The sequence below is a fragment of the Citrus clementina genome, unplaced genomic scaffold (genome assembly GCF_000493195.1).
Source record: "Citrus clementina cultivar Clemenules unplaced genomic scaffold, Citrus_clementina_v1.0 scaffold_2, whole genome shotgun sequence".
Taxonomy (NCBI): domain Eukaryota; kingdom Viridiplantae; phylum Streptophyta; class Magnoliopsida; order Sapindales; family Rutaceae; genus Citrus; species Citrus x clementina.
Window position 1 is genome coordinate 5,190,342 of NW_006262688.1, and position 24,753 is coordinate 5,215,094.

General features: G+C 34.8%; 4 protein-coding genes across 7 annotated transcripts; 2 read left to right on the forward strand and 2 right to left on the reverse strand.

Annotated features, from left to right (window-relative positions):
* Positions 1–1,256: 1,256 nt before the first annotated feature.
* Positions 1,257–4,299, forward strand: LOC18053023. Of its 2 annotated transcripts, XM_024190485.1 has the most exons (3): positions 1,257–1,815; positions 3,714–4,000; positions 4,158–4,299. In XM_024190485.1, the coding sequence occupies exons 1-3, from the start codon at positions 1,446–1,448 to the stop codon at positions 4,212–4,214; spliced, it is 714 nt and encodes a 237-aa protein (XP_024046253.1). In that variant the 5' UTR covers positions 1,257–1,445; the 3' UTR covers positions 4,215–4,299. The 2 variants fall into 2 exon arrangements, with proteins under 2 accessions (XP_024046253.1, XP_006445940.1); XM_006445877.2 differs by lacking the exon at positions 4,158–4,299 and having other exon boundaries at positions 1,258–1,815; positions 3,714–4,144.
* Positions 4,300–4,310: 11 nt separating this feature from the next.
* Positions 4,311–8,395, reverse strand: LOC18053025 (protein EMSY-LIKE 3). Of its 3 annotated transcripts, XM_024190484.1 has the most exons (11): positions 8,084–8,353; positions 7,776–7,871; positions 7,173–7,378; positions 6,975–7,084; positions 6,629–6,866; positions 6,337–6,519; positions 6,188–6,256; positions 5,360–5,599; positions 5,214–5,282; positions 5,072–5,135; positions 4,311–4,666 (listed from the first exon to the last, which is right to left on the reverse strand). In XM_024190484.1, exons 2-11 carry the CDS (start codon positions 7,801–7,803, stop codon positions 4,539–4,541), a joined length of 1,335 nt encoding a protein of 444 aa, XP_024046252.1. In that variant the 5' UTR covers positions 7,804–7,871; positions 8,084–8,353; the 3' UTR covers positions 4,311–4,538. The 3 variants fall into 3 exon arrangements, with proteins under 3 accessions (XP_024046252.1, XP_006445935.1, XP_024046251.1); XM_006445872.2 differs by lacking the exon at positions 7,776–7,871 and having other exon boundaries at positions 4,311–4,663; positions 8,084–8,395; XM_024190483.1 differs by lacking the exon at positions 7,776–7,871 and having other exon boundaries at positions 8,084–8,395.
* Positions 8,396–9,935: 1,540 nt separating this feature from the next.
* LOC18053024 (UPF0061 protein azo1574) lies at positions 9,936–15,285 on the forward strand. The gene is made up of 8 exons (XM_006445878.2): positions 9,936–10,349; positions 11,129–11,238; positions 11,758–11,814; positions 11,907–12,206; positions 12,638–12,885; positions 13,538–13,844; positions 13,942–14,215; positions 14,833–15,285. Exons 1-8 carry the CDS (start codon positions 9,969–9,971, stop codon positions 15,085–15,087), a joined length of 1,932 nt encoding a protein of 643 aa, XP_006445941.1. The 5' UTR covers positions 9,936–9,968; the 3' UTR covers positions 15,088–15,285.
* Positions 15,286–17,027: 1,742 nt separating this feature from the next.
* Positions 17,028–20,316, reverse strand: LOC112101097 (probable terpene synthase 6). The gene is made up of 7 exons (XM_024191185.1): positions 19,741–20,316; positions 19,243–19,516; positions 18,624–18,999; positions 18,342–18,560; positions 17,974–18,112; positions 17,468–17,716; positions 17,028–17,323 (listed from the first exon to the last, which is right to left on the reverse strand). Exons 1-7 carry the CDS (start codon positions 19,963–19,965, stop codon positions 17,033–17,035), a joined length of 1,773 nt encoding a protein of 590 aa, XP_024046953.1. The 5' UTR covers positions 19,966–20,316; the 3' UTR covers positions 17,028–17,032.
* Between the last annotated feature and the right edge of the window lie 4,437 nt (positions 20,317–24,753).

Sequence of the window (24,753 nt, forward strand, 5' to 3'; positions counted from 1 at the left end):
ACAATGATATGGTTAAATAAATTTACACTCTCATTATTTACGTAAAGAGAATTCCATAGGAGACGAGAGGGATGAGTAGTAGTTCTAATTTGATGTTAAAAAAAAAATATCAAAAAAAAACAAAAGTTTCTGAATCCGTAAGGGTGTATAATATGGACAACTCGATAGTTAGAAAATTGATGCTGCAAAATCAATACTAATTATCCTACAACAATTCTCCCAAAATGCAAATATAGATTTCTCAAATTTGAGAAAAATTTGCACAAGACAAGGCTCACCATCTTATGCTGAGGTGGTGAGTTTGTTCTTTTGCTATGTGATATAATAATTGGTGTTATAGTGGGATTTATAAATTTTTTTATTAAAAAATTAATGAGACTAATAGTAAATCTTATTATTATGTCATATGATAAAATACTATTGGATAGACTCACCGCCTCAACATGTTGAGATCGTAAGTCTGTCTCATACAAATTTCTCTTCTCAATTCTTAGGCAAAACTTCTAGATGTAAGTAATGGTAGCTTCTAAGACATTGAATTAGAATGAGTAGCTCAACTAATGAATGAAAATATTATGGTTGGTTATAACAATTAACGAATGAAAATAATATGGTTGGTTATGTGCAATTTATTGTTATTCTCATTATGATTCAATGGTTTGATTATTATTGAGGTTGGGTGAATATTGATTATTGAGTTGTAACTTTCTTTTAATTTATTGGTAAAATTTTGATAAGGTGTTGTCATAATGAGAAAAATAAGATTTTGCTTCTAAGTTTATTTTACATGCCTCTTTCTCTTATCGGGTAAATTTTTAAATTACATGTTGTCGTTGAGCCTTTGGCACAGTGGTAATAGAACTTGTGCCCTCATTGGTTCGAGTCCTAATTTTTGTTCTTTCACTTCGCCTCAAAATTATAATAGTAAAATTTTGTTCATCCCTTAAAATAGAATAACAAATTTTAATTTATTATCTAAAAGTACGAAAATATTAATTTATCTCATTTTCATTCGAGAGGGTGATGGTAAATAGAGATTATGTTGACAAACTTTCTTTTTATCTTTTAATAATAAATATGATCACATTAATTTTTCCACACTTAAGAATAGAATAAAAATTTTCATTCTAAATTTACCTAAATTGTAAAATATCAATAGACTATCATTTAAAAAAAAAAAATCACATATCTTTTACGGTAATAAATCTAGATTTAGAAATGTGCAAAGCCAAACAAAGCAAGCTGTTGCAAGTTTCCGCTCCCTCAAGTCACCCAAAAAACCGGCCCAACAAGGCAACAACAACTCTGATGGCCCTGTCAGTGTCATCTTTAATCTCTGAAACTCTTCACTCACACAGAAAGAACAGAATTTCCATTTTAATTTTTAAGTTTCATTCACTCTGTCTCTCTCCCCCATTTCCCATTTTGATCCTTCCCACATAAATATGTCAAGCTACTCAGTAGAGTCCTGTGCGGTGGAAACAACTGATGGGGTGAAGCTTAACGCAAGAGTGTTCAGACCTAAAGAAGAAGAACAAGGAGGAGAGGTAAAAAATGACAGCAGCAGCTTGGCGATCGTTCTTGTTCATCCATACTCGATTTTGGGTGGCTGTCAAGGGCTCTTGAAAGGCATAGCTTCTGGGTTGGCTAATAAGGGTTTCAAAGCTGTGACTTTTGATATGAGAGGTGTCGGCAGGTCCACAGGAAAGGCTTCTCTCACTGGCTTTGCCGAAGTTGAGGATGTTATTGCTGTTTGCAAATGGGTTTCTGAAAATTTGCCCACTAATAGGATTCTCTTGGTGGGTTCTTCTGCGGGTATGATTTGCTTTTTGCTTTTTGCTTTTTGATGTCGCTTTGATGGATCGTGTTTGATTGTGTGTAAATTGCTTGTTTGATTTGTGTTCGTGGTTATAAATCTTTTAGATCTGTGAAATTGGATGCTGATTTGTATTGGTGTCGGACTTAATGGTAGATTAATAAAGAAAGCTTTTTGCTTTTGGTGAGGGAAAATAGGAAACTTTCCACTAATACATCTGTGGAAAGCTGCTATCCTGCTTTTTGAGTCAAAAAAGTTTTATTTTGATTTAGTGAGTTGGTTTATGGTGTCAAGTTAATTTTCAAACATTTCTCGACATATTAGATTTCAAAATAGGGAGTTTTAACGCTCTGCTTGATTTTGGCAATGGTCAGTCAATGAATTTTTCTGCAGTTAGCTTTATTTTGGTGTTCTGAAAGCTGGAGGGTGCTCTTGAGGGTTTGTTGAATTAATATGTTTAGATAATTTTAATAGAGAATTGCTGTGGAAAATATGAATTTTCTTTTGGGAACCATGAAATTTTAGTGGAATTCTAGAAGATTAGATTTAATTCTCTCTTTCCTCCTCCCCACCCCACCCCTCCTTCTTTCCTCCCTTTTGTTGGATGTAAGGAAGATATTTCTGGAGCCATTTTCTCTAGTTTTTGCAGTTGTATTCAGGTTCCTCTTTCTTCCTTATTATCAAATTTCAATTCCTTTCAACAACTATTTGGGGATGGTGCGTGCAAATCCCAAGGATCTATATTGGTGTTAGTTGCATTATTAGGTTCATAATATTTTAACCCCCAAGGTACTAACTCATATTCAACCTGTTTGCGTGGAACATTCATGTTGGGCCTTTTTATTTTATTTATTTGTTCCGCTTTACATGGGTTCTTGGTTCTAGTGAGTGTCTAATTGATGTCAATTAGTAACTCCACAAACTGCCACATTCTGATTGGTTTCCTTTCCTAGAACCCTTTTTGAATGGAGGACGAAACTCGTTGGGGAGCTTTTGTGATGATCAAGCTTGAGTTCCCAAGTGACCTCCATGAAAATTATGCAATGAATCTCAAGTAAATGATATTTACCTTGATTATAAAAAAAAAAAAAAAAAACTAAATGAATAACTAATCAATATGTTAAGCTACAATTGAAGCATTAATCTTTATCTTAATGATTTGTGATGGTGTGAATTTCGTTGACAAAGGCTAGAGCCCAGTCATGACCTCTTGATGGAAATTTCTTAGTTGATACAACTACTGAATATTGAGCAATGTACATATTAGGTGAAGAAATCAATCTACTACATTGACAATTTTATCGGATACCTGTCCTTACAGAGGAAGTTATTTCATGTGTGTGTAGTATGCACCTAGAATGCCAATTGGTTATGTTTTTATCAATTCCTTTACCTCTGGCATTTTCATAGTAATAGCAGGACAAGCATGAGACTGCTTAGGTGTATTGTTACCTGTCAATATAATATGCCTAACAAGTGTGAATTCATCTTCTTCTGCCTTGAATATTAATTTTGCAGTGACTTGGGCATTTCAGATACTGCAATAGATAATAGAACATTTGGTGCGTACGACCATGGAATGTAACTGACTTCTGATTTCACTGATCAAATTGCAATAAAGCCTGATGAATTAATAACTTATCGTGGAAAAAAGAAAAAGAAAAGAAAAATAAATTAGATGTAAGGAGTTTTCAAGTTAATTTCCATCATTCATTTGTCTCATTAGATTGATTCTGTAATAAAATATTATGATACTACTTGAATTGTGATGATTGATGTTGTGTGCTTCAACCCTGCTCTTGCTGTATAATATCCATTGAATTTGCAAGGTCCTTGAACTGTGAAAGCAGACTCAGTTTTATTTACATCTTGTTTATCCCTTATGATCTGTTATCAGGTGCCCCAATTGCCGGTTCTGCAGTCGATGAGATTGAGCAAGTTGTTGGCTACGTAAGTTTGGGATACCCTTTCGGTATGATGGCTTCAATCCTATTTGGGCGACACCATAAAGCCATCCTTAAATCTCCAAAGCCAAAACTCTTTGTAATGGGAACTAGAGATGGGTTTACTAGTGTTAAACAGCTGCAGAACAAGCTGAGTTCTGCTGCCGGGCGTGTTGAAACTCACCTTATTGAAGGCGCAAGCCACTTCCAAATGGAAGGCCCTGCTTATGATGCTCAGATGGTGAACCTTATCCTTGATTTTATTGCATCATTGTAGTAGCAAAATATCAGCCAGTTCTTGAAGTTGCGCTTGATGCAGAATTCCTGTAATTTCTTTTACATGCAACTCTCATGTATTCTATGTATATGCTGATTTTTCATATTTGTTTTATTTGCAGGATATCATATGCTTGGATTGCATCATCATCAACATAAATCTTAAATCATTTGGGTAGCTGCCTCCGTTAAAATTTGTTTTAGGATCGTGTTTTCTCTTGAAATTGTTTTCTGAAAGCATTTCAAATGATTGAGAGAGAAGAGAGAAGCAAACAATATGAAAATAATCTTTACATGGAAAGAAAAAATTTACATTAAGCATCTAAAGAGCAATGAGAAAAAATAAGCTTACAATGACAGTACGAAACCAAACCTAAGTCACTTTAAATTAAGTACACCACTAGCCTGAAGTACATTGGCCTAGTTGGTCATAGAGCTTAAAACATGTTACAACAATCTACAAATGACGGTATCATTGCCTCATCGGCATTGATTATCTGCCGTTATTGCCCGTTGTTGTTGCCGGCAGAACCATCAACCATTCCACCCATCTCACTGTATGGCCGTTTTCGCCATCCTCGTTCCTGGTTCATAGATTGCCCTTGTGAGAATTGATGTTCTCCCTGTTCTGCTTTGAATCCAAAGAAAACAAAAACATCGGATTGCTTTCACAATCAATGACCATAAATCGAACACGGTGTAAGAGGACTCTTTCATATCATTCAAAATAATAAGCTCAACATGGTAGCAAGATTTTATGCCATATTCACAGGGATATTTGACAGCCAAAGAATTTATCATAAGGAAAGCAATTCACATAATTTGAATAGATTTCATTGCAACCATATGGGACCCATTGCGTTGAGACTTTTAACTGGAAAAGGAGAATTACACTAGCAAACTGAAAATTTACAGCATAGTACATGTCAAAATCTGAATCTTCGAAAAACTCCTATTAGATGATACAACAGAAGACAGCGTGGTTTTATTATGCTTCCTAAACTATAGAACATGGTTATATGTAATCAGTTATTACCACTTTCACCGTCAGATGCATCTTCAAGCTTTGCAATTGCATTGACTAGGGCTAGTTCTTGCTCCTGCATTCAAATTTACTCGTAAGAATGAACTGCAGAAAGAATACAAAATAACTTAGTACAAAGATGTTAGATGCTTACTTTAAGTACCCTCTTTGCTTTCTCGACATCCGTCGGATCAGGATGATTAGCAGCAAAAACTTTTTCAACCTGTTCAAATCCACCACAATTAGGCAAAACATACATCAGCAACAATTTCTATATAACTTTTTCATCTGCCCGCATACCTCCTTAATTAGAGTTTCTGTGTGAAGTATTTCAATATCACCCAAAGGCTTCTTGCCAATACCATTCTGGGAGAAAGGAAAACCTTTCTTGGGCTTCATGGTCCCTCTACCTCTTCCTGCACCAGAAACACCACCACCCCGCGTCAAAGGTTTCTTAGTCCCACGACCGGGTCCTGGACGGCCACCTTTCCGAGAAATACCAGGCTCATCACCTTCCCACTTAATATCTTCTGGTGATATCTATCATGACAACACTGAAGATTAGCAGCAAGTAGGCTTTTTATAAGAAATGAAGATTTTAATTTTAGAGTATTTTTATCACAAAAGATGGGGCAGGTTACACGGTAACTACATAACAGAAATTGATGAGCAAGATAGGCAAGGTAAGGAATAAAGCCTAAAATTCCCAATTACAGATGATGTGGGTTTAAAAATATAAGAGTGGGGGCCAAAAACATTTAAAAACATACAAGTAACTCAGCCACATGACTAATTATTGATTGAAATTTCTTTATCTCACTTCCAAAAGGAACCTTCTAGCAGTACATGTGCACACAATAACACAAGTCTGCTGCATAACATTAGCATAACAATGGAAAGATAAGAAAAGATAGCAGTAATCCATAAAGTAATGTGGTTTGAGACAACCACACGAACACCTTATCACTATCCCAAGGCATGATAAGAGAAACAAGCATCAGAGCAGATATAAGAAAATACAGTAATATCTACACAAGAAGCAGAAAGCTTTTACTTTTAAAACACTGCACACTACCATTAAACAAGTTCATGTAAAATGGAAAGGAAAACTTATGGCAGTAATATTACCTCTTTGAGATTGACCCACTCCCATGTTTCATCAGCTGTATTAATATCATAAACCAAAGCATGCCGCCCCTGTCATTGTTTGGGAAAATGTAAAATTAAAGGAGGCCCATTGATTACAAAACTACTGCATGGTGAAATGCTGAAGATACCTCATTGGGGTTGTAGTCAGTTATAACAGCCTCATAGAAGTGGTTGTCTTCAGGCCACCTTGTCCAAACTTTCCTTCCAATTAAGGGATTATAAGTTGCTGCCTCAGAAGGTCCATTTGCTGGAAAAGCGCCAGAAGAACCCCGATTAGCAACTTGGCCCCTCCCAGCAAGACCTGTAGAAAACTGCATCCATTTCACCGGAAATGGAGCATAAAAATACTCCATCAACCAGGCAGTTCATGGAAAACACATTAATTTATCATTTTCTTTCAGAAAAACAAATTAGACTTACTGATTTTGGTTTCTTGCCCTTAGATCCAGGTGGTGGACCTGGTCTCAAGGCAGATGAAGATGGTTGCACAGATGGATGCATTCCAGGAGATGGCGCACCAGTTGACAATGAAGCTACTGACTGCGATGTTTTTGTTTTCTTACGTGATGCAGAAACGGTAGGACTGGGTGCAGGATCATGGACCGGCTGAGGGATGCTGGGCATGCCAGGCTGGAGGCCACTTGCCTTTCTCCATTCCCTAACAGCATGATTGATTTACACTTCCCGTTAAAAGGCAGAATGGATCAGTAAGTCACAATCCATACGATAAAAACTGCTGAGCACGCATGTCATGATATAATCATACCTTATCCTCAGGATAATGTCATCAGCATTAACCTTTGATAGAAGCTCCCTATGTTCCTCGTCCGATACTCTCAACTCCTTTCTAAGTTCAGTAATTAAACTCTCCTTCTCCTGAAAGTATATATCAAGAATGGCTTTCGAACCTACTCTTATTTATTAAAGATGACTCAAGTGTATGCATACAAAAAGTGAAGCTTACCCAAGTAATGGCATCAGATTGAGCTTTAAAGGCCCGCAGGACTGAACTGTATGCATCCTGCTCAACGCTGTGGATCTGAGTTGCCATGTCATTTTGCATCCTAGGTAATGAAGCGGAACCTATAACTGCAGATCTTCCATTCCCAGTGGGGCGAACCCCTCTCTGAAATCTATTGTGATGTGAAGGAGGAAGGTCATCATCCGTGCCTGCAATTTTCTCGTACAGAAGCCATTAAAGGAGAGACTGTCTAACATGTAGCTTCCAAAGAAACAAAGAATTTCAAAGGAAAAAAAAATGATATCTTTGTCCAGCATCAGTGGCACATCTAAAGTATTTAACTCATCCCATTCAACTAACACAGTTCTTGTTATCTCTTGCATCCACATTCATGAGCGGAGCAGGAATAGAAAAAAAAAATAACTCTACAAAGAAAGATCTTTTTCCTGCAGAAGAATTTATGTTTTATTCTCCCTCTATCACACAATAACTAGCACTATTGTTGGCCACACAACCTACAAAATTATTAACTATACTGCAACCAAATCGAGCAATTAAAGAACACGTGATTCATGAACTAATTCTTGTAACTTAAGCTTAACTCACCACTGCTATCAGAAAGCTGGTAATCCATCTCTCTTTCAAATCAAATCTTCAGCTACTTAACTGATTAATTTCTTTCGATACACGGGCTACAGACAACTGAAAACAATTTATAATGATCAATTCATGACTATATTTCACTTAATTTCAATTGTTAATCAGTTTAAATAACACCACACTCATAATTACTTAAGCACAAACTTAATACAAGCATGGGGTTGAAAATCATCAAAACTAATTCAAAGTTTACAATTTCAAGCTTGATATCACGAAATACAACCAAAAAACGAAATTTTCAAGTGAAACCTTACCACTACTGTCGAAAACCTCAAAGTCCATCACCGTTTCTTCAAAAAAACCTTAAATTACACTTCGAATCAGCTCAAAAACGACAAAAGTGGACCGATTTCTCTGAAAAAAAATTTCAAGCTCGAGGACCATTAACCGCCAAAGGCCGATAATTTCACGGCAATTTTCACATTTCAAGCCAGAATCGATCAAAAGAAGTGAAATCGGGATCAATTAGATAGAAATTCTAATTATGGCCTGCGATTCAATTTCGTTTGATTTGGGGATAAAATTAGGGATTTTGATTGAGCAAAGGCCAAAGGAATGTTGCCGAGGAGAGAGAAAGAAACCGGACTTGAAATTAGTTTTAATTATATTTTTATTTTCAGTTAATGGTTGGGTTTGAAGTCCGCCACACGAATTGGATGATCGTTTTTGGAACGTGTTTCTAATTGTGACAGGATATTTTCTTGAAGATCCTTCCCGCTTTCACTCATTTCGCCAATAATTAATCTCCAATACATATCAAAGATTAAGACTCCCTGATCAAAATTCCTAACCATTGAATTTCTTGTGACATCAAGAAATAAGATTAAAAGTAACTCATAGTAGTAACAAGATTAAAATATTAAGGTAACATTTATTTATGGAATGATTAATTTCACATCTTATAAAACTATTTTAATCAATTCTATCACTTTACGAATGTATGTTGGCTAAAAAAATAATATCACTCTTTGAAATAAATAAAGTCGTAATCTATGAAATAATTAATTTCACATCTTATAAAACTATTTTAATCAATTCCATCACTTTACGAATGCATGTTGCCTGAAAAAATGCTATCACTCTTTGGAATAAATAAAGTTGGAATCGTTAGTAGACTTGTGAAACATTATTCTTACTTGATTAAAGAATAAAGATTAGAATTTTCTTGTATGCTTGAATTTCTTACCTATCGCAACAAAAATTAAATTTTATGTGCTTATCTTACGTTATAATTTTCTCGCTTAATCATAACCTTTAGTTCTCATTTATCTTGTGCAAAATCTTTCTAAAGAAACATCAATGATCTTTTTAAAGCTTTTTCAAAGTTTATAGAAAAAGAATTAACTTACACTTAGGTTAAAATTCAAAAAAAGAGTAAACAAATTTATATTAAAAAGATCTATGAACATGTATTAAAATTTTATTTATTTATTTATTATTTGCAATGAATTCATCTACGATACTTATGAGATATCATACTGCACAACTTAGACACCGTCTGATGGTTTAAAAAAAAAAATGATCAGTGGACGGTGCATAACCCATAGGGCACGAAATGCACAGGGGTGACTTAAGCACTTTCTGTTACATGATACGAAGCAAGTTGATATTCTTTTGGGCCTCTTTCAAGCTTTTCAATTGCGTGGCCCACTTTCTTCCGTTCGGCTTCCAACATCATTCGGTGTCCCTTAATTGGGCCCCATGTGGTAATGGCTCGGGTTATGGGCCGTCCATTTGATTGGACGATTAACCCGAGGTATCAAAACAAAAAGCGTTCTTAATTTTTAACTATTTTTTATTATTGAGATAATTATTTGAATCATCATAATTATTATTATTATTTACTTTTTTTCAAAACGATAGGTACGTGTTTCGCATGTAACGTATTTGGTCAAAGCATCAACTGAAAATGCGTTCAAGTATACGTCACCCATTAGTGATTAGAGACCACCAAAACCAAAATTCTTTCTACAGCTTTCCGTTCCCACACAACCCCCAAAAATATCTACCCAAAATAATAATAAAAATAATAATGAAAAAATAAAATCGCTTTTATCAAAATTAAAAACCCACGCATAAAATTTATTAATAATTGTTTTTTTTTTTTTAGTATCTGTTTAATAAACAACAAAACAAACAATGCTCCTCCTCCCTCATTTCTCAACTAAACCACACCTCCTCTTCTCTTCACTCTCTTCTTCTTCTTCTTCTCTCCGCCCTCGCCTCCCCAAATTCCCGTTCTACCCCGCCTACTTTACAAAGTCTCCATCCTGTCCTTCCATCGCATGCCACGTCAGCACGACAGGCGGCGGCGGTGCTGCGCAGATGGAGTCGAGTGCGTCTGTCGATTCGGTGACGCATGATTTGAAGAATCAGAGATTGGATACGGAAACGGAAACGGACGGCGGAGATGAGAGCAAGATGACGAAGAAGCTGAAAGCTCTTGAGGATCTGAATTGGGACCACTCGTTTGTTCGAGAGTTGCCTGGTGATCCCAGGATTGATTCTATCCCTCGTGAGGTTAGCTTATTTTATTTGATTGAAAAAAAAAATAGTTTTTTTTTGTAATTTATTTTATATTGTAATTTTTTAGACTGAAATTTCACTTATAATTGATTATAATTTTTCCATTTAGATTATCGACAGAATAATAAAATGAAACACTTCCTAACTACGATAGTAACCTTTTTATAGGTGACATCAATTTATTGAATTATTTATTATTTTGTCCTATCTTCCAAATAAATGAATGACACCTTATTGAGAGAATCAAAATAATTATTTGGGCAAACTGATGTGGCATTATATGATCAAAGGAATGAAATAAAATGGTGCAGTAGTCACTATGAAATTTGGTAATTAGAACTTTTTTTTAAATATAAAAATTAGTTTTAATACCTCTATTTGGCACATTGAATTCTTTTCATGCAAACCATTGTGGCATTATAGCATGTTGCTACTTGTTGCACTTTATTTATTCATTTTATATGGTTTTTGTGCTTCCTCATTAGGTTGCATGAAAAAAGTTTGTTTATTTAGTAATTATTTCTTTTATAGATTTTTTATTTATTTTTTATGGGGGTTGAATTGAATTTAAACTATATCAGTAGCTAATCGGGATAGTTGGTTTACCTCATTCATGTCGTTTGCATGATCGTATTTGAGATTTGTACATTAATGAAAGATAAGTGGTAGAGGTTTGTATGCGAATTCAAAGATCTATCGTCTATGTGCATGTTATTTTTTTGCAGCCTGATTTGCATCTTGATTCAGTGTCTTCTTTTTTAAATAATATGTAGGTATTGCATGCCTGTTATACTAAAGTTTCTCCGTCAGCTGAAGTAGAAAATCCTCAGCTTGTTGCGTGGTCAGAATCAGTGGCTGATTCTCTTGAGTTGGATCCTAAAGAGTGAGTGTTTTCTTCTCTCTCTTGTTTCTTCGCATGTTGTATTGTTTTCAAACTGATGGATGCTTTGAACTAGATCAATTTAATGGCGAGTGGTAATTTTAGAAACTTTCAAAGACGATATTTGACTTCTGATAGCACCTAATGGTTCGATATTGTGGAAACTCTGAAAGTGTCATTTGAATCTGTAACGGTCTTGAGCTGTCAGTGACTGGAAAGCCCTCGTATGCGGAAGATCTGAAAACTTATTAACAACTGGCACTGCTGTTATAATAGAATTACAACAACTATATCTGAGAATATGGAATTGTATGCCATTCTTTTATTAAAATGTATTAATTGCTGAAATTTGTTGGTATAAGAGTGTTTGCTTAGTATTGCTTCTGATTTCTGAAGTTTCATAATATCATTTTTTTCTATCTGCACTTAATTTCTTTGTTATTTTATTTCTTTTTATTTTTTAAATTTATGGCATGCGATTATCTTTGGCACTGAAACTAGAAATCTGTTTATGTTTTTCAGATTTGAAAGACCAGATTTTCCCCTCTTTTTTTCTGGGGCTACTCCTTTGGCGGGAGCGTAAGTGTTGTTATTCATGTTTATTGCAAGTCACATTGCATATCCCTTTTCAATGATATTGTTGTTGGTCCTTATCGATCTTCCTACTGCAGGGTGCCATATGCTCAATGCTACGGTGGACATCAATTTGGCATGTGGGCTGGTCAGCTGGGTGATGGTCGGGCAATAACTCTTGGCGAGATCCTGAATTCGAAGTTGGAAAGGTGGGAATTGCAGCTTAAAGGAGCTGGGAAGACTCCATATAGCCGCTTTGCTGATGGCCTTGCAGTACTGCGTAGTAGCATCAGGGAGTTCCTTTGCAGTGAAGCCATGCACTTTTTAGGAATCCCAACAACTCGTGCACTTTGTCTTGTGACAACAGGAAAATTTGTTACTCGAGACATGTTTTACGAGTATGTTCAGTAAATCAATTTGATTTCAATTCTGATAAAGTTTTTAGCAAACGACATCTTTCTAACACACTCAAATCAACACATCTAATTGATTTTGATTCTGATAAACAATTTAGTAAACGACTACTTTCATGTCTTTCTACCATATTTCCCTTTACTTTTTCTTTCGTGCAACTTTGTAATGCAATTTTTTTTTTTGGGATGTATGAGAGATGCTGTGGTTATTAGTAAATAATTCTAATTTATTTGTTAGTGAATCAATAGAAACAGACAACCTTTGACATGTTGTTTTAGACTATACTCATGTTCACCTAGAAAAGTTTGGAGATTTGAAATACTGGCAATGGAAATAAACTTGAGAGGTGATTATAGAGGATAGTTTTATAATATATCCAGGTATTCATAACAGTTAGTGACCTCTTTCATTGCAGTGGCAATCCAAAGGAAGAACCTGGTGCAATTGTTTGCAGAGTTGCTCAATCTTTTTTGCGCTTTGGTTCATATCAAATACATGCTTCTAGAGGACAAGAGGACCTTGATATAGTCCGTACTTTAGCTGACTATGCTATTAGACATCATTTTCGTCATATTGAGAATATGAATAAAAGCGAGAGCTTATCTTTTAGCACAGGCGATGAGGATCATTCCGTTGTTGACCTAACTTCAAATAAGTATGCAGGTAACAGTTTCCGTTGAGGAATTATGTTTTGGTTAGATGTTAACGGATAGTAGAATAATTCTGATGTTTGCTTCCTTCTAATTTTTGGCTGCCCTGCATTTATTTTGGAATTAATCAATGTCAAATTCCAAAGTTCAGCTCATATGGAAATTGGTTAGTTGTTCTAAGTGAATGACTTTGTAATGCTTGTTTGCGATATTCAATTAGCCATCCAGTGATGCATCTCTGTGCAACAAGCATATACTTGTAACAGTCTCTATTGTTATAGTTCTATGGTCATTATTTGACAATTTATTGGGATGGGCTTGCTTCCCCTATATGGTTTGTAATCTCATTCCATATCCAATTAAGGAAAAGTTTTAGCCTTTGTAATTTTCCTGTTATTTATGAATTATATTTGACCTTTGATGTTTGAACTTTCTTGATTCATGGTAGTGTCTTGCTAATAACATATAATGCTAAAATGGATAAGAGTACTTAAGCATTCCTTCACTTTCTGTTGGCAATTGTATTTCCTCCCACTGAATCTGGAATTTCTATTTCTCGATATTGACAGTTTCTACGTGTTTTCATTGATGATTTCTGAAAGTAGTTTTTGGAGCAATTTTAACACCGTTCTTTTCTTTATTGTTTTATCTCTGGACTGCACCAGCATGGGCAGTGGAGGTTGCTGAGCGTACGGCTTCGTTGGTTGCACAGTGGCAAGGTGTTGGTTTCACCCATGGCGTGCTGAACACTGACAACATGAGCATTTTGGGGCTCACTATTGATTATGGACCTTTTGGGTTTCTGGATGCATTCGATCCAAGTTTCACCCCAAACACTACGGATCTTCCTGGAAGAAGATACTGTTTTGCAAACCAGCCTGATATTGGCTTGTGGAACATTGCACAGTTTTCCACAACTCTAGCAGCAGCTAAATTGATAGATGATAAAGAGGCAAATTATGTCATGGAAAGGTTTGTTTAATTTGAATATTTTTTCTTTTAATATTTGCTATTGGTGTGTTATACGTCGTTGATGAAGATTTATGCATATCTTGACTTATTGTTGCAGATATGGAACAAAGTTTATGGATGAATATCAAGCCATTATGACAAAGAAACTTGGTCTTCCAAAATACAATAAACAGATTATTAGTAAACTTCTAAACAATATGGCTGTTGACAAAGTTGATTACACAAATTTCTTTCGTGCACTTTCCAATGTCAAAGCTGATCCCAGCATTCCAGAGGATGAGTTGTTAGTTCCACTGAAGGCTGTTTTGTTAGATATCGGAAAGGAGCGGAAGGAGGCATGGATCAGCTGGGTGTTATCGTACATACAAGAGGTACTATATGTTCACAAAGTTTTTTTTCCCTTCTTTGTTGTCTTCTTTTCTTTTTGGACCCAATTGAAATCACATAAAATTTGTGAAACTTGCCAGGATTAGTGAAAACTCTTTTGTTATATTCTTTGCTGACGGATACATGTCTAGTCAATTTCCTCTCCTAGTACTTCAATCTAAAAAATGTTTTCTGCAATTTGGAAATATTCGGATGATTGTGGTTGCTTGCTCCGGTCTAGAGTGTGTGGTAGTCTTTGTTTTATGGTGTGTATAATGAGAAAATGCCGGCAATGCAAAAGGCAAGGAAGTTGAAATCTTTAAAAACTTCATGCTTTACTTCAGTTCCTACTGCATGTTCAAATTGTTACTTGCATTTGCAATGATGTATGAATGCTTTTTGAGCTTTTTACTGTTTGCCTAGGTAGAGTAGCTTTTCTTCTGAGGATGTCTAATGTTTTGGTGAATGCTCCTTTTGTGATTTTGATGCCAACATCTTGTTTGTTGTTGCATTTTTACACGACACCGATAAAATAGACCTGTCATCCAGTAAAGATTATCCCCATAGTGACAAATGGGCAAAAAAAATTGTCTTGTCATCTTTTTCCTTTTCCCTTTCGCAGCTGTTGTCTAGTGGCATCTCAGATGAGGAAAGGAAGGCATTGATGAATTCTGTGAACCCAAAATATGTTCTTAGAAACTACTTGTGCCAGAGTGCTATCGATGCAGCTGAGCTCGGAGATTTTGGTGAGGTGCGGAGGTTGCTTAAACTTATGGAACGCCCATATGACGAGCAACCAGGAATGGAAAAGTATGCTCGCCTGCCCCCGGCATGGGCTTATCGACCAGGTGTTTGCATGCTTTCCTGTTCATCGTAATCTGCCATTCTCTGCATTATGTTATACCTATACCAGAAAGAGGATTGTAACTTCATGTATATAATAGTCGAATCATTATTATTATTATTATTTTTGTGGCTGCAGAAAAAAGTAGAAATAATTTGTATGGCATTATTTCTTTGCAGAATTTTAACAGTTTATGCATTTCGAAATCATTTTATTTATTACAATTTTTTATTTTATGACTTCTTGCAATTGGCTTCACAAGGATTCGTACAAAATTGTAGGTTAAGAATATTTTATCTTATAGAAAGGCAGGAGTTTAGAAATGTTTAGATCTTCTATCACCTTTATTTCGCAACTTATGCAGTGTGTAAATTCCATTATAGTTACATTCATCAAGAAAAATTAAATATCAATAATGGCAGTATCCTCTTAATCAGTAGTAAATTTACATGTAATACAACTAGTAATGTCCAAGAGCGCCTTTTTGATATTACTTATTAGCTTGAGGTCAAATAATTAATGGCCCTGAACTCCCAATAACAAGTCTCTTGTATTCCTGTGAGTGAAAATTAGCAGCATGAAAGGGGGGCTCTCTACCGCAATTTATAGGAAAACAACTCTTAGGGTTGCTTGCTTTTTATATTGTGGGTGGTCAGATATAGCTTCTAAATTATCATACTAAACATATGTTGATGTAATTTGAAACCTATAACAATTTTATTATTTTTATCAAAATTGTTATTTAAAAATCACCAAACATTCTAAAATTCTGTAAGTTTTAAGGTTTTCCTTGTCTTTTTATTTTTTGTTTTTAAAGTTAACTTCCAACTAGTATGGCGCGGTCCATATGCACCGAGAGCAGAGCACCCTTCAATACTGAACATGTACACTTGCATTGCATCCACTGAGCACATTATCAAGAGAAATGTTATCACTTGCGGGAGCTTAAGATTGTCCGAAATGTTCCCGAGTTTGAAATTTCTTCGTATAGTCAACGGGACCGCAGCTGAAGTGGTGAAGGTTCACGGCAAGATCCTTGACAATATTATTCAACATCGCATTCAAGAGGAGGACGGAAAAGGAAGATCTTGTTGATATTTTTCTAAGGCTTGAGAATAGTCATGACCTTGAGATTTCCCTCTCTACCAATGACATTAAAGCTATTATTCGGTAATTACGTAGTAGGGTCTAATTATAGTACCTCATAGTTTGGACACCGTCAGATGATTAGACAATCAATAAAAAAGTTAACAAAATCTGATTTTTCAAGTAGTGGAGTATGTGATAGTATAGTAGCCACCACATAATCAGCATCCAAATTATTTTATCATTTCTATTAATTCTCTGACGATATTCACGAGTAATATTATTTAAAAATTAAATATTTACAGCAATACTACTCATCCGCCGGGCATGTTCATAGGAGGAACCGATACTTCAGCGTCAATAGCAACATGGGCCATGTCGGAGATGATGAGAAACAGGCACAGGTTGAAGCTGAGACAAAAACTTAAGGGAAAGAAGAAGATAAATGAGAGATTGATATTCAAGAATTAAGTTACGGAAAGTTAGTCATAAAAGAAACAACGGGATTGCACCCTCCCTCCCGTTCCATTGTTGTTCCCAAGAGAGTGCCGGGAGCAATTAATGTGAGTTTAAAGGGTCATCAAAACCAAAGTGTTTGTTAATGCATGGGCAAGTGGAAGTGATCTTGAATATGGGGATGATTACTTCATTTGGGGCAGGAAGAAGGATGCGTCCAGGCGTCTCATACTCTCATTTGGAGAGAAAAAATGACAAGGTAATACGTCAGTCAATATGGTGCTTTTTTTTTTTTTTTTTCATTTTTATTGAATTGAAATCAGAGGAGCAAGAATTAATAGCTAAAGAAGACGAACTGCAAAACAGAGAGCAGCAGCAATAAGGCAACACTTAAGTGCATATACAGGGATATTCAGATTTATATATTGATCAATCCTTAAACAAGAATTGGATCAATGAACAATTTGGTAACATGATCTTTCAAGTACTCTGGATTTGTGACACCATCCATTTTCTTGTAAAATACTTCAACCAAGCGTGCAATGTTAACAATAACATTAAGGAGTCGCATTGGGACAATCGTTGGCCTCATGCATTCTTCATTTATATCCTTCCACCCATTTGCAATCATTTTCTTGAACTCTTCAGCTGTTTCCCTTCGCGAAGTGCCGTATTCCTTCATATAAGATTCCACGACAGAGGCAACGTGTCCTCTCTCTTGCTCAGCCTAATTAACGTATCAAATTTGCACGTTAGATGACATAATTACATACCTAAACTGCCAATTTATGCAACATACTTGTGGCTCTATCATTACCTTTTTTTGTTTTCCCTTTTCTTTTGTAAATTAACTCGGACTAAATAATCGTACCTTATTAGATACCAAGTCAGCTATGAGACGGCTGAGTGTAAAGGAAGCTGTCATTATTTTTGGTTGACTTCGGAGCCACTCGTAAGCATCAATTCCTGCAATGTCTCCCAATCCTATGTATGCTGCAGCGGGATCTAAAAAACAAGTGCCTGTGACTATTGCATTGCTCATGCGCTCATCAAATGGTGGCACATAACCTTCGCGGAACCATTGCGCCTCCACAAAATAGGCTCTCACAACTCCTTTCATCTAAATGTCAACCGAAAAAGGGAAAAAAACAAGAAAGAAATTTACAAATTAATAGGCATGCGAAAGTCTATAATTCTTTTCTAAAGGTTAAAATGCTGGTGAGACAAAAAAACATTTGTTTAATTTTCCATACAAAGATATTTGCATAATCAAATGCATTGGAATTGATTATTTTTTATTTTTTAAGCAACTATTTAAACATTAATTGATTATTCGAATTCTAAAAAATAAAAAAAATGTCTGCAGAAAATTGGTACCATATCCTTTGTAAAAGAGACGCTGTAAGATCTTCCTTCCTCGGCCAATTCATTGTTCAATTCGTCGAAGAGATTCAAGAGAGCGCCATAAAGAGGTTTCATATACTCTGGCAATTCGCTAACGCAATTGATGTCCCACCTGAAAATAAAGAATTTAGTCACCAATTTGATACTTATACAAATCGGAATAATCTTTAAAAAAATCTATCAATAACCTAAGTGTTAAAAAAAAAAAAAAATTCTTATGGTGGTGGAAATTTCACAATGCCAGCAATCAATGCAGTGATTAATTAATTAATTAGTTGTCAAAAATTAATGCTAATAAAATGAAAACCAATAAGAAAGAAAAAAAAAATTGTGCACAGAACCTTTCTACTGCGTCTGTGAAGCGTTGGAGCTCTCCAAATGTACCATATGCATCATATGTATCATCTATAATCAGAAGCAGTAAATAAATTTTGGTGAATATTATTCGACCGCGCGAGAAATGGGGCTCAAAATATTGTGCAACACTCCATAGGTAAATTTCCACTGTTCTGTCTCTCGAATAAGAATATGTTGATCCAAAGTTTAATCCTTTCATCCACCTTCAATAAAGATGAGAATATCAGAATTTTGATTTGAAAATTTGATAAGCTGCATTTAATTACCTTGTGATGTAAGCCAACTCTTGTTGGTGTAGCAATTGTACCCGATTGAAATCCAATTTTGCAAACTTGAGTAGAGTGTCATTTTTAGAGTCGTCGTGCTCATAGAACGAGATAAATTTGTGTGCCTCAATTCTCGGCACACCCATGTGCAATGGCTGCTCCAGGGCATCATTTATATGTTTTGCCAAATTTTGGTCCAAGTTAGGTGCTGCCATGGATTTCAAATGTGCCGTTGTGAAAGTGAGAGCCTCCTCGAGGATATCTTCTCCATGCACTCTCAAATGCGTAGCTTCATACAAACTTAACATTCCCCTCGCATCGCTGGTTAAACTTTCCTTGAAGTTACCATCATGGTCTTTGAATTTGTTGAATACACCTGATGCATTATCCAAAATCAATATAAACGTTTTAGAAGCCCTCATATATATGCACGGTGACGATTAATGTTTAATTATTAAAGATTTCACACTTCTGGTCATGATCACATGTGCACTAGACTTTTTTTTTTGTGAATTAAACTTATGTACTATAAATTAGTAAAACTTTAATTAAATCCATTATTATTATTATTATTTTTTAACCATAGTTCCACCTCTACATGTATGTAATAAGTACTTACCACTGGATACGTTGAAACCATGCTGCCTGAAAACTCGAAATAGAATAGCAGTAGCGTACAAGTCACAGTCTTTCTCAGCAGCAAGGTCAGGTTGCATTTCAAAAATGTGATTCAATCTTTCTTCAATCTCATTCTCAAAGTGATATGAAACGCCAAGACGGCATAGTAAGTTAATCAAAACAACTTCCTCCACCGGATCATTTCTTGAGGCAACTAACATTTCCTTCACATGGTCTTTCATCTCCTCATTCAGCTTATCATATGTTTCAACTTCCTGCACAAACAAATTAATCAAGGCCAATTAATTAACTGAACGTAAATATTGAAGTTAGCATTTGCTTTGTTTATATGTTTTTTTTTTGGGGGGGGGGGGGGGGAACCTCGATGATACGAGAGAATTTTAGAGTATACTTAATCAGGAGAATATAATGAATCTCATTTTATCAGAAGGAACATAATTTTATTCAGTTTGGTAAAATAATTGAAAGTTAAATTTACCAAGACAGGAGAGGAAATGGATCCATCTTTCCATATTGTTGGACGAAAGTTTCCAAGTGGACGATCATTTTCTTGATTGTTTTTATACGCTAGACATAACACTTTGGACGGCGAATTAGTCTTGCAAGATAGTTGATTATTATAAAAAAAATTTGGATGAACTTTTGTGAATGAAAGTGAAACGCTCTGTAAAAAGCTTGAGGGAACAAGTGCTTGCAAAGCCATAGTGTTGAGGATATGGGAACAATAAAAGGTGTGGAGGTCTGCTAATCAAAGGCATAAATGGTGCAAATTCATGGTGAAATAGAGGGAAGGAGTGATGACACCAGAAAAAGGGCTGAGGTTATCAAAAGTATTTTGGGTGAACCTAATGGTTTGGGTGATGAAGCAGTCGTGCACGATAATTGATTATTGCAAAAAGTGTTTGAGCGAAATTTTGTGAGTGAAATTGAAAACGCGTTGCCGAAAGTTTGAGGGAAGAAGAACAAGGGCTCGCAAAGCCATATGGGAACAAATAGATGCGTGGACGTGCTAATTAATCAAAGGCACAAATGGAGCTTATATATAGAAAAAAGAGAATTGAACTACTGAAAAAGGTTAGTTTATGATATGATTTTTATGATAAATACCAATGCGTCACGTGTTTATCATCCAGTATTGATATTTTCGTGATAGATAACTCATGCATATCATGCATTCATAACATATTTATGACTTATGGAGAATGATATTTTAAATTTTTATGAATTCAAGTTGGCATGGCGTTTAAACATGCTTCATTAGCAAAACAGAGAATAGTCATGGACTTTAACGACTATTATATTAAATCATTTATTATAAACATGTAATTGAATTTTTTTTGTATAATTTTGAATTATTTAAGATTAATTTTATGAGAAAATTACCATCGTTAAGATTTAAATTAATTTTCAAAAAAATTAACAAAATGGTGTATATATCCATACTCAGCAAAAGTTATTAAGTCGTGTTTGTATATTGTATGCTTAATTCAGCTGGTGTTAAAGTCAACATCGAATTCGGAGCTTGACTTTGACATTTCAAGCACCGAATCGATGATTGGCTGTTCATTTTTTTGGCTGTAATTATTGATTTTTTGGGGCATTATTTTGCCTATAATTTGGAGTGCAGAGGAAGAGTAAAAGCATTCCATTTATGAGAAGCAAATTAGTATTTAGAGAGTAGAGAATTTTGAGAACTTAAATTATAAAGCTTTTGAAAGTTTAGTGATTTGAAAGATTAGATGTATTGGGATTCTAGGTATTACAATATTTGAAATTCTCATTTCATTAATAAGGTTTTATTATTCTATCTTCACCCGTGGAACCATGTAAATTTCTGTGTCCTCTTGGTGTGTTTATTTTCATTTTTCTTCTAATTTTATTTTAGCTGTAACTCTACTTGACCCATCAAATTTCTATCAGTGGTATCATTGCTATTTGTTGTAATTTTATAGTCAGGGTACTGTTATGTAAATGGCACTGTTCACTACATGGTACTATTCATATGTGCAGTTATTGTTCATGTGAAATGGTGGGAGCTAAACTTAACAAATGTTGTTCATGGTAAAAAGTAATGGCGGAAAAATATTAAATTAAAAAGGTTAACAAAAACAATTTCTCGTTATAAAAAATAAAGATGAAAGCTTTTTTGAGGAAAAAAAATTACTTGGCAATAATTAGAGAAAAGCCCACTGAGATAACTGATGATGCCAAGTGGAATGAGATGGACGATAATGCAATTGCTGATCTACATTTAGCAGTGCTGATAAAGTGTTATCTAGTGTGGAGGAGAAAAAGCAGCAGAGAAAATATGGAATACTCTCACGAAATTGTACGAGTTCAATTCGCTACACAATAAGATCTTGTTGAAGAGGAGACTTTGCACTCTTCAAATGGTAGAAACCACATCAATGACTGACCATATCGACACTCTAAAAACTCTATTCTCACAATTTACAATTTTAAAGTAGTGTGAAGCTTTTACTTCAAAGTCTATTAGATTAATATGATTAACTCATCAATAATTTGACGAACAAAAACCACATAGATAGTCTAGTCCTCGACGATGTTGTAGCCTTTGTATTAATTGAAGAGAGCAGGCAAAGTAACAAAGAAGACATGCATGCAAGTTCATAGCAAGCAGAGGCATTATCGATGATGAAAGGGAGATAAATGAAACACGATCACAATAGAAGTCACAATCATGGTAGATCAAAATCGAGAAGTAAGAAAAATGTAAAATGCTACAATTGTGGCAAAAAAGAGCACATCAAGAGAAAAGTGTTGGAAAAGCAAGCAAAGTGGAGATAATAAAGCTGAGTCGTCAAATGCTCAGGGTTGTATAGCAAGTACTTCTGATGATGGCAAAATTCTTTATAGCGAGACAACAATTGTTGTAGAAGGAAGGAAATGGTTAGCTAGTGTTTGGCTTATAGATTTAGGAGTAACATGGCACATGACCACTCAAAAATAATAGTTCCACAGATATAAACCTATCTCAAGGGGATCTGTGTACATGGTAATGATCATGCCTTTGAAATCGCTGATATTGGTATTGTAAAAATAAAAATGTTTGATGATATAATTCACATAATTTAGGAGGTACAACATGTCAAGGGTCTGAAGAAAAATCTATTACCTTTAGGACAAATAGATAGTCTTATATGAAAAACTCTTATTGAAAATGAGATCATGAAAATTTTTAGAGGTGCACTTGTATTTATAAAGAAGAAAAGATTAGTGTTAATCTATTCATGCTTAAGGAGGAAATACTACAAGAAGTTGATGCACGTGTCACGTCAAATAGAGAAGAGTTGACGATAATGTGACATCTCAAACTTGGTTATATGTCAAAATAAGGTTTGAAAATTCTCTCAAAATGAAAGTTACTTCTAAGGCTCGAATCGGTAAACTTACTGTTTTGCGAGAATTGCATTACAAGTAAGCAATATAGATTGAAGTTCAATAGACTTGACACTAAGAGCAAATACATTCTAGACTTGGTTTATTCTAATGTTTGAGAATCACCAGATATGTCCCTAGAAGGTGCAAAATACATGATGACTTTCATTGATAATTATTTCAGGAGATATTGGGTGTATCCAATTAAGAAAAATTCAGATGTATTTCTAGTGTCCAAGGAATACAAAGTGCAGATAGAACTTGAATTCAAGAAAATGATCAATTGCTTGAGGATAAATAATGGTGAAGAATACACAAATGGCTAATTTCTTGCATTTAATAAGCAAGAATGTATTCAGAGATAGTTCACAGTTGTATACACTCCTCAGCAGGATGAAGTGGCATAGTTATGAACAAAAGTCTTATAGAAAGAATAACAACTATGTTGAGGATTGTTGGTCTCTTTATTTCATTCTCAGCAAAAGCAATCAAAACTGCCTATTATGGCTAATTGGTTTCCATTAACATGAATTACATTGAAGACACTAATGGAGATGTAGCGAGAAAACCAGCTGATTACTCCCACTTATATTTATTTGGATGTCTTGTGTACGTGATGTACAATGCCAAAGAAAAAATAAAGTTGGATTCAAAATCTGGAAGATATATCTTCTTGAGGTATGCTAATAAAATGAAAAGATATCATCTATGGGATCTCACTGCCCACAAGATTCTTATTAGCAAAGATGTTAGCCCACAAGATTCTTATTAGCAAATATGTTATAAAGCAATTACAAAGGAAAGATGAGGATGATAGCATTGTGAAGTACCAATGTAAGTGGAAAATAATTCAGAAAAAAAAAGATTTAGATTTTTCTAAAGTAACACTAGAGCACTAGGAGAAAGAATAAGTTGAGTTTGAGGTTCCAAAAGTTCGTCATTCAACTAATAAGAGACGATCACTAGTATGGCACTGGTGTATGTTTCAAAGATCAATGTCGTATATTATCTTTTAATGGAGGATGGAGAGCCATCAACTTTTCATAAAACTTTAAAAAGCTCAAATGTTACTTTGTGGATGACAATAATGCAGGAAAAAATTGAAACACTATACAAGAATAAGACATGAGAACTTATACCACTATTATGTTGTAGAAAAACTATTAGAAACAAATAAGTTTACAAGATCAAGAATGATAGCAATGATTAAATGGAGCGGTATTGTGCAAGATTGGTGGTGAGAGGATGTGCTAAAAAAGAATGTATTGATTTCAACGAGATATTTTTTCGATGGTTTGACTCACTATAGTCAAAGTAGTCTTGGTGATATGTTCTACATTTGACCTACATGTAGAGAAATTAGATGTGAAAACTTTATTTCTTCATAGAGAACTTAAAGAAGAAATTTATATACTCAAATCAGAAGGTTTTGCTTAAACAAAAAAACAGAACTTGATTTATAGGTTGAACAAATCTCTATAGAGTCTCAAACAGATGCTGATGTATTAGTATAAAAGATTTGATTTTTTCATCATGAGCCTTGAATACAACATACTTAGTTCAAATCACTTTGCATATTACAAGAGTTTTTAAAATAATGATTTGATTATTTTGCTATTGTATATGGATGTCATGTTGGTAACATACCTCAACAAATATCGAATCCAAGAATTAAAAGTAAAATTGGCTAATGAATTTGATATGAAGGACTTAGAACCAACAAATAAGATTTTAGGGATGAAAATTCACCGAGGTAGAGAAATTAGGAAGATTTAGCTTTCTCCAAAGAATTACTTGAGGAAGATCTTACAATGCTTTATCATGTATGATTGTAAGCCAATCTCTACCCCACGTCCTGTTAATTTCAAGTTATTCTCATGTATGTGTCTTGTCAATAAAGTAAAGATGAAAGAGATGTCTCTAGTACCGTATTGTTATGATTTGTTTAAGACTAGATATTACACAAGCAGTGGAAACTGTCAGTCGATACATGGTGAATCCTAGTGGAGACCATTGAAAAACTGTAAATATAATTCTGAAATACATAAAAGAAACCTCGGATGTTGCATTATATTACAAATGATTAGATTTT

Excerpts from the sequence above, each read along its gene's own strand:
- LOC18053023 (XM_024190485.1), top strand. The coding sequence starts at position 1,446 with ATGTCAAGCTACTCAGTAGAGTCCTGTGCGGTGGAAACAACTGATGGG. Across the intron at positions 1,816-3,713 it reads CTTGGTGGGTTCTTCTGCGG|GTGCCCCAATTGCCGGTTCT; the intron begins GTATGATTTGCT and ends ATCTGTTATCAG. Across the intron at positions 4,001-4,157 it reads CTGCTTATGATGCTCAGATG|GATATCATATGCTTGGATTG; the intron begins GTGAACCTTATC and ends TTTTATTTGCAG.
- LOC18053024 (XM_006445878.2), top strand. The coding sequence starts at position 9,969 with ATGCTCCTCCTCCCTCATTTCTCAACTAAACCACACCTCCTCTTCTCT. Across the intron at positions 12,207-12,637 it reads ACTCGAGACATGTTTTACGA|TGGCAATCCAAAGGAAGAAC; the intron begins GTATGTTCAGTA and ends CTTTCATTGCAG. Across the intron at positions 14,216-14,832 it reads TGTTATCGTACATACAAGAG|CTGTTGTCTAGTGGCATCTC; the intron begins GTACTATATGTT and ends TCCCTTTCGCAG.
- LOC112101097 (XM_024191185.1), bottom strand. The coding sequence starts at position 19,965 with ATGGCTTTGCAAGCACTTGTTCCCTCAAGCTTTTTACAGAGCGTTTCA. Across the intron at positions 19,517-19,740 it reads CCATTTCCTCTCCTGTCTTG|GAAGTTGAAACATATGATAA; the intron begins GTAAATTTAACT and ends TTGTTTGTGCAG. Across the intron at positions 17,717-17,973 it reads TCTCTTTTACAAAGGATATG|ATGAAAGGAGTTGTGAGAGC; the intron begins GTACCAATTTTC and ends GTTGACATTTAG.
- LOC18053025 (XM_024190483.1), bottom strand. The coding sequence starts at position 8,111 with ATGGACTTTGAGGTTTTCGACAGTAGTG. Across the intron at positions 6,257-6,336 it reads CTGACTACAACCCCAATGAG|GGGCGGCATGCTTTGGTTTA; the intron begins GTATCTTCAGCA and ends AAACAATGACAG. Across the intron at positions 5,600-6,187 it reads AGTGGGTCAATCTCAAAGAG|ATATCACCAGAAGATATTAA; the intron begins GTAATATTACTG and ends TTGTCATGATAG.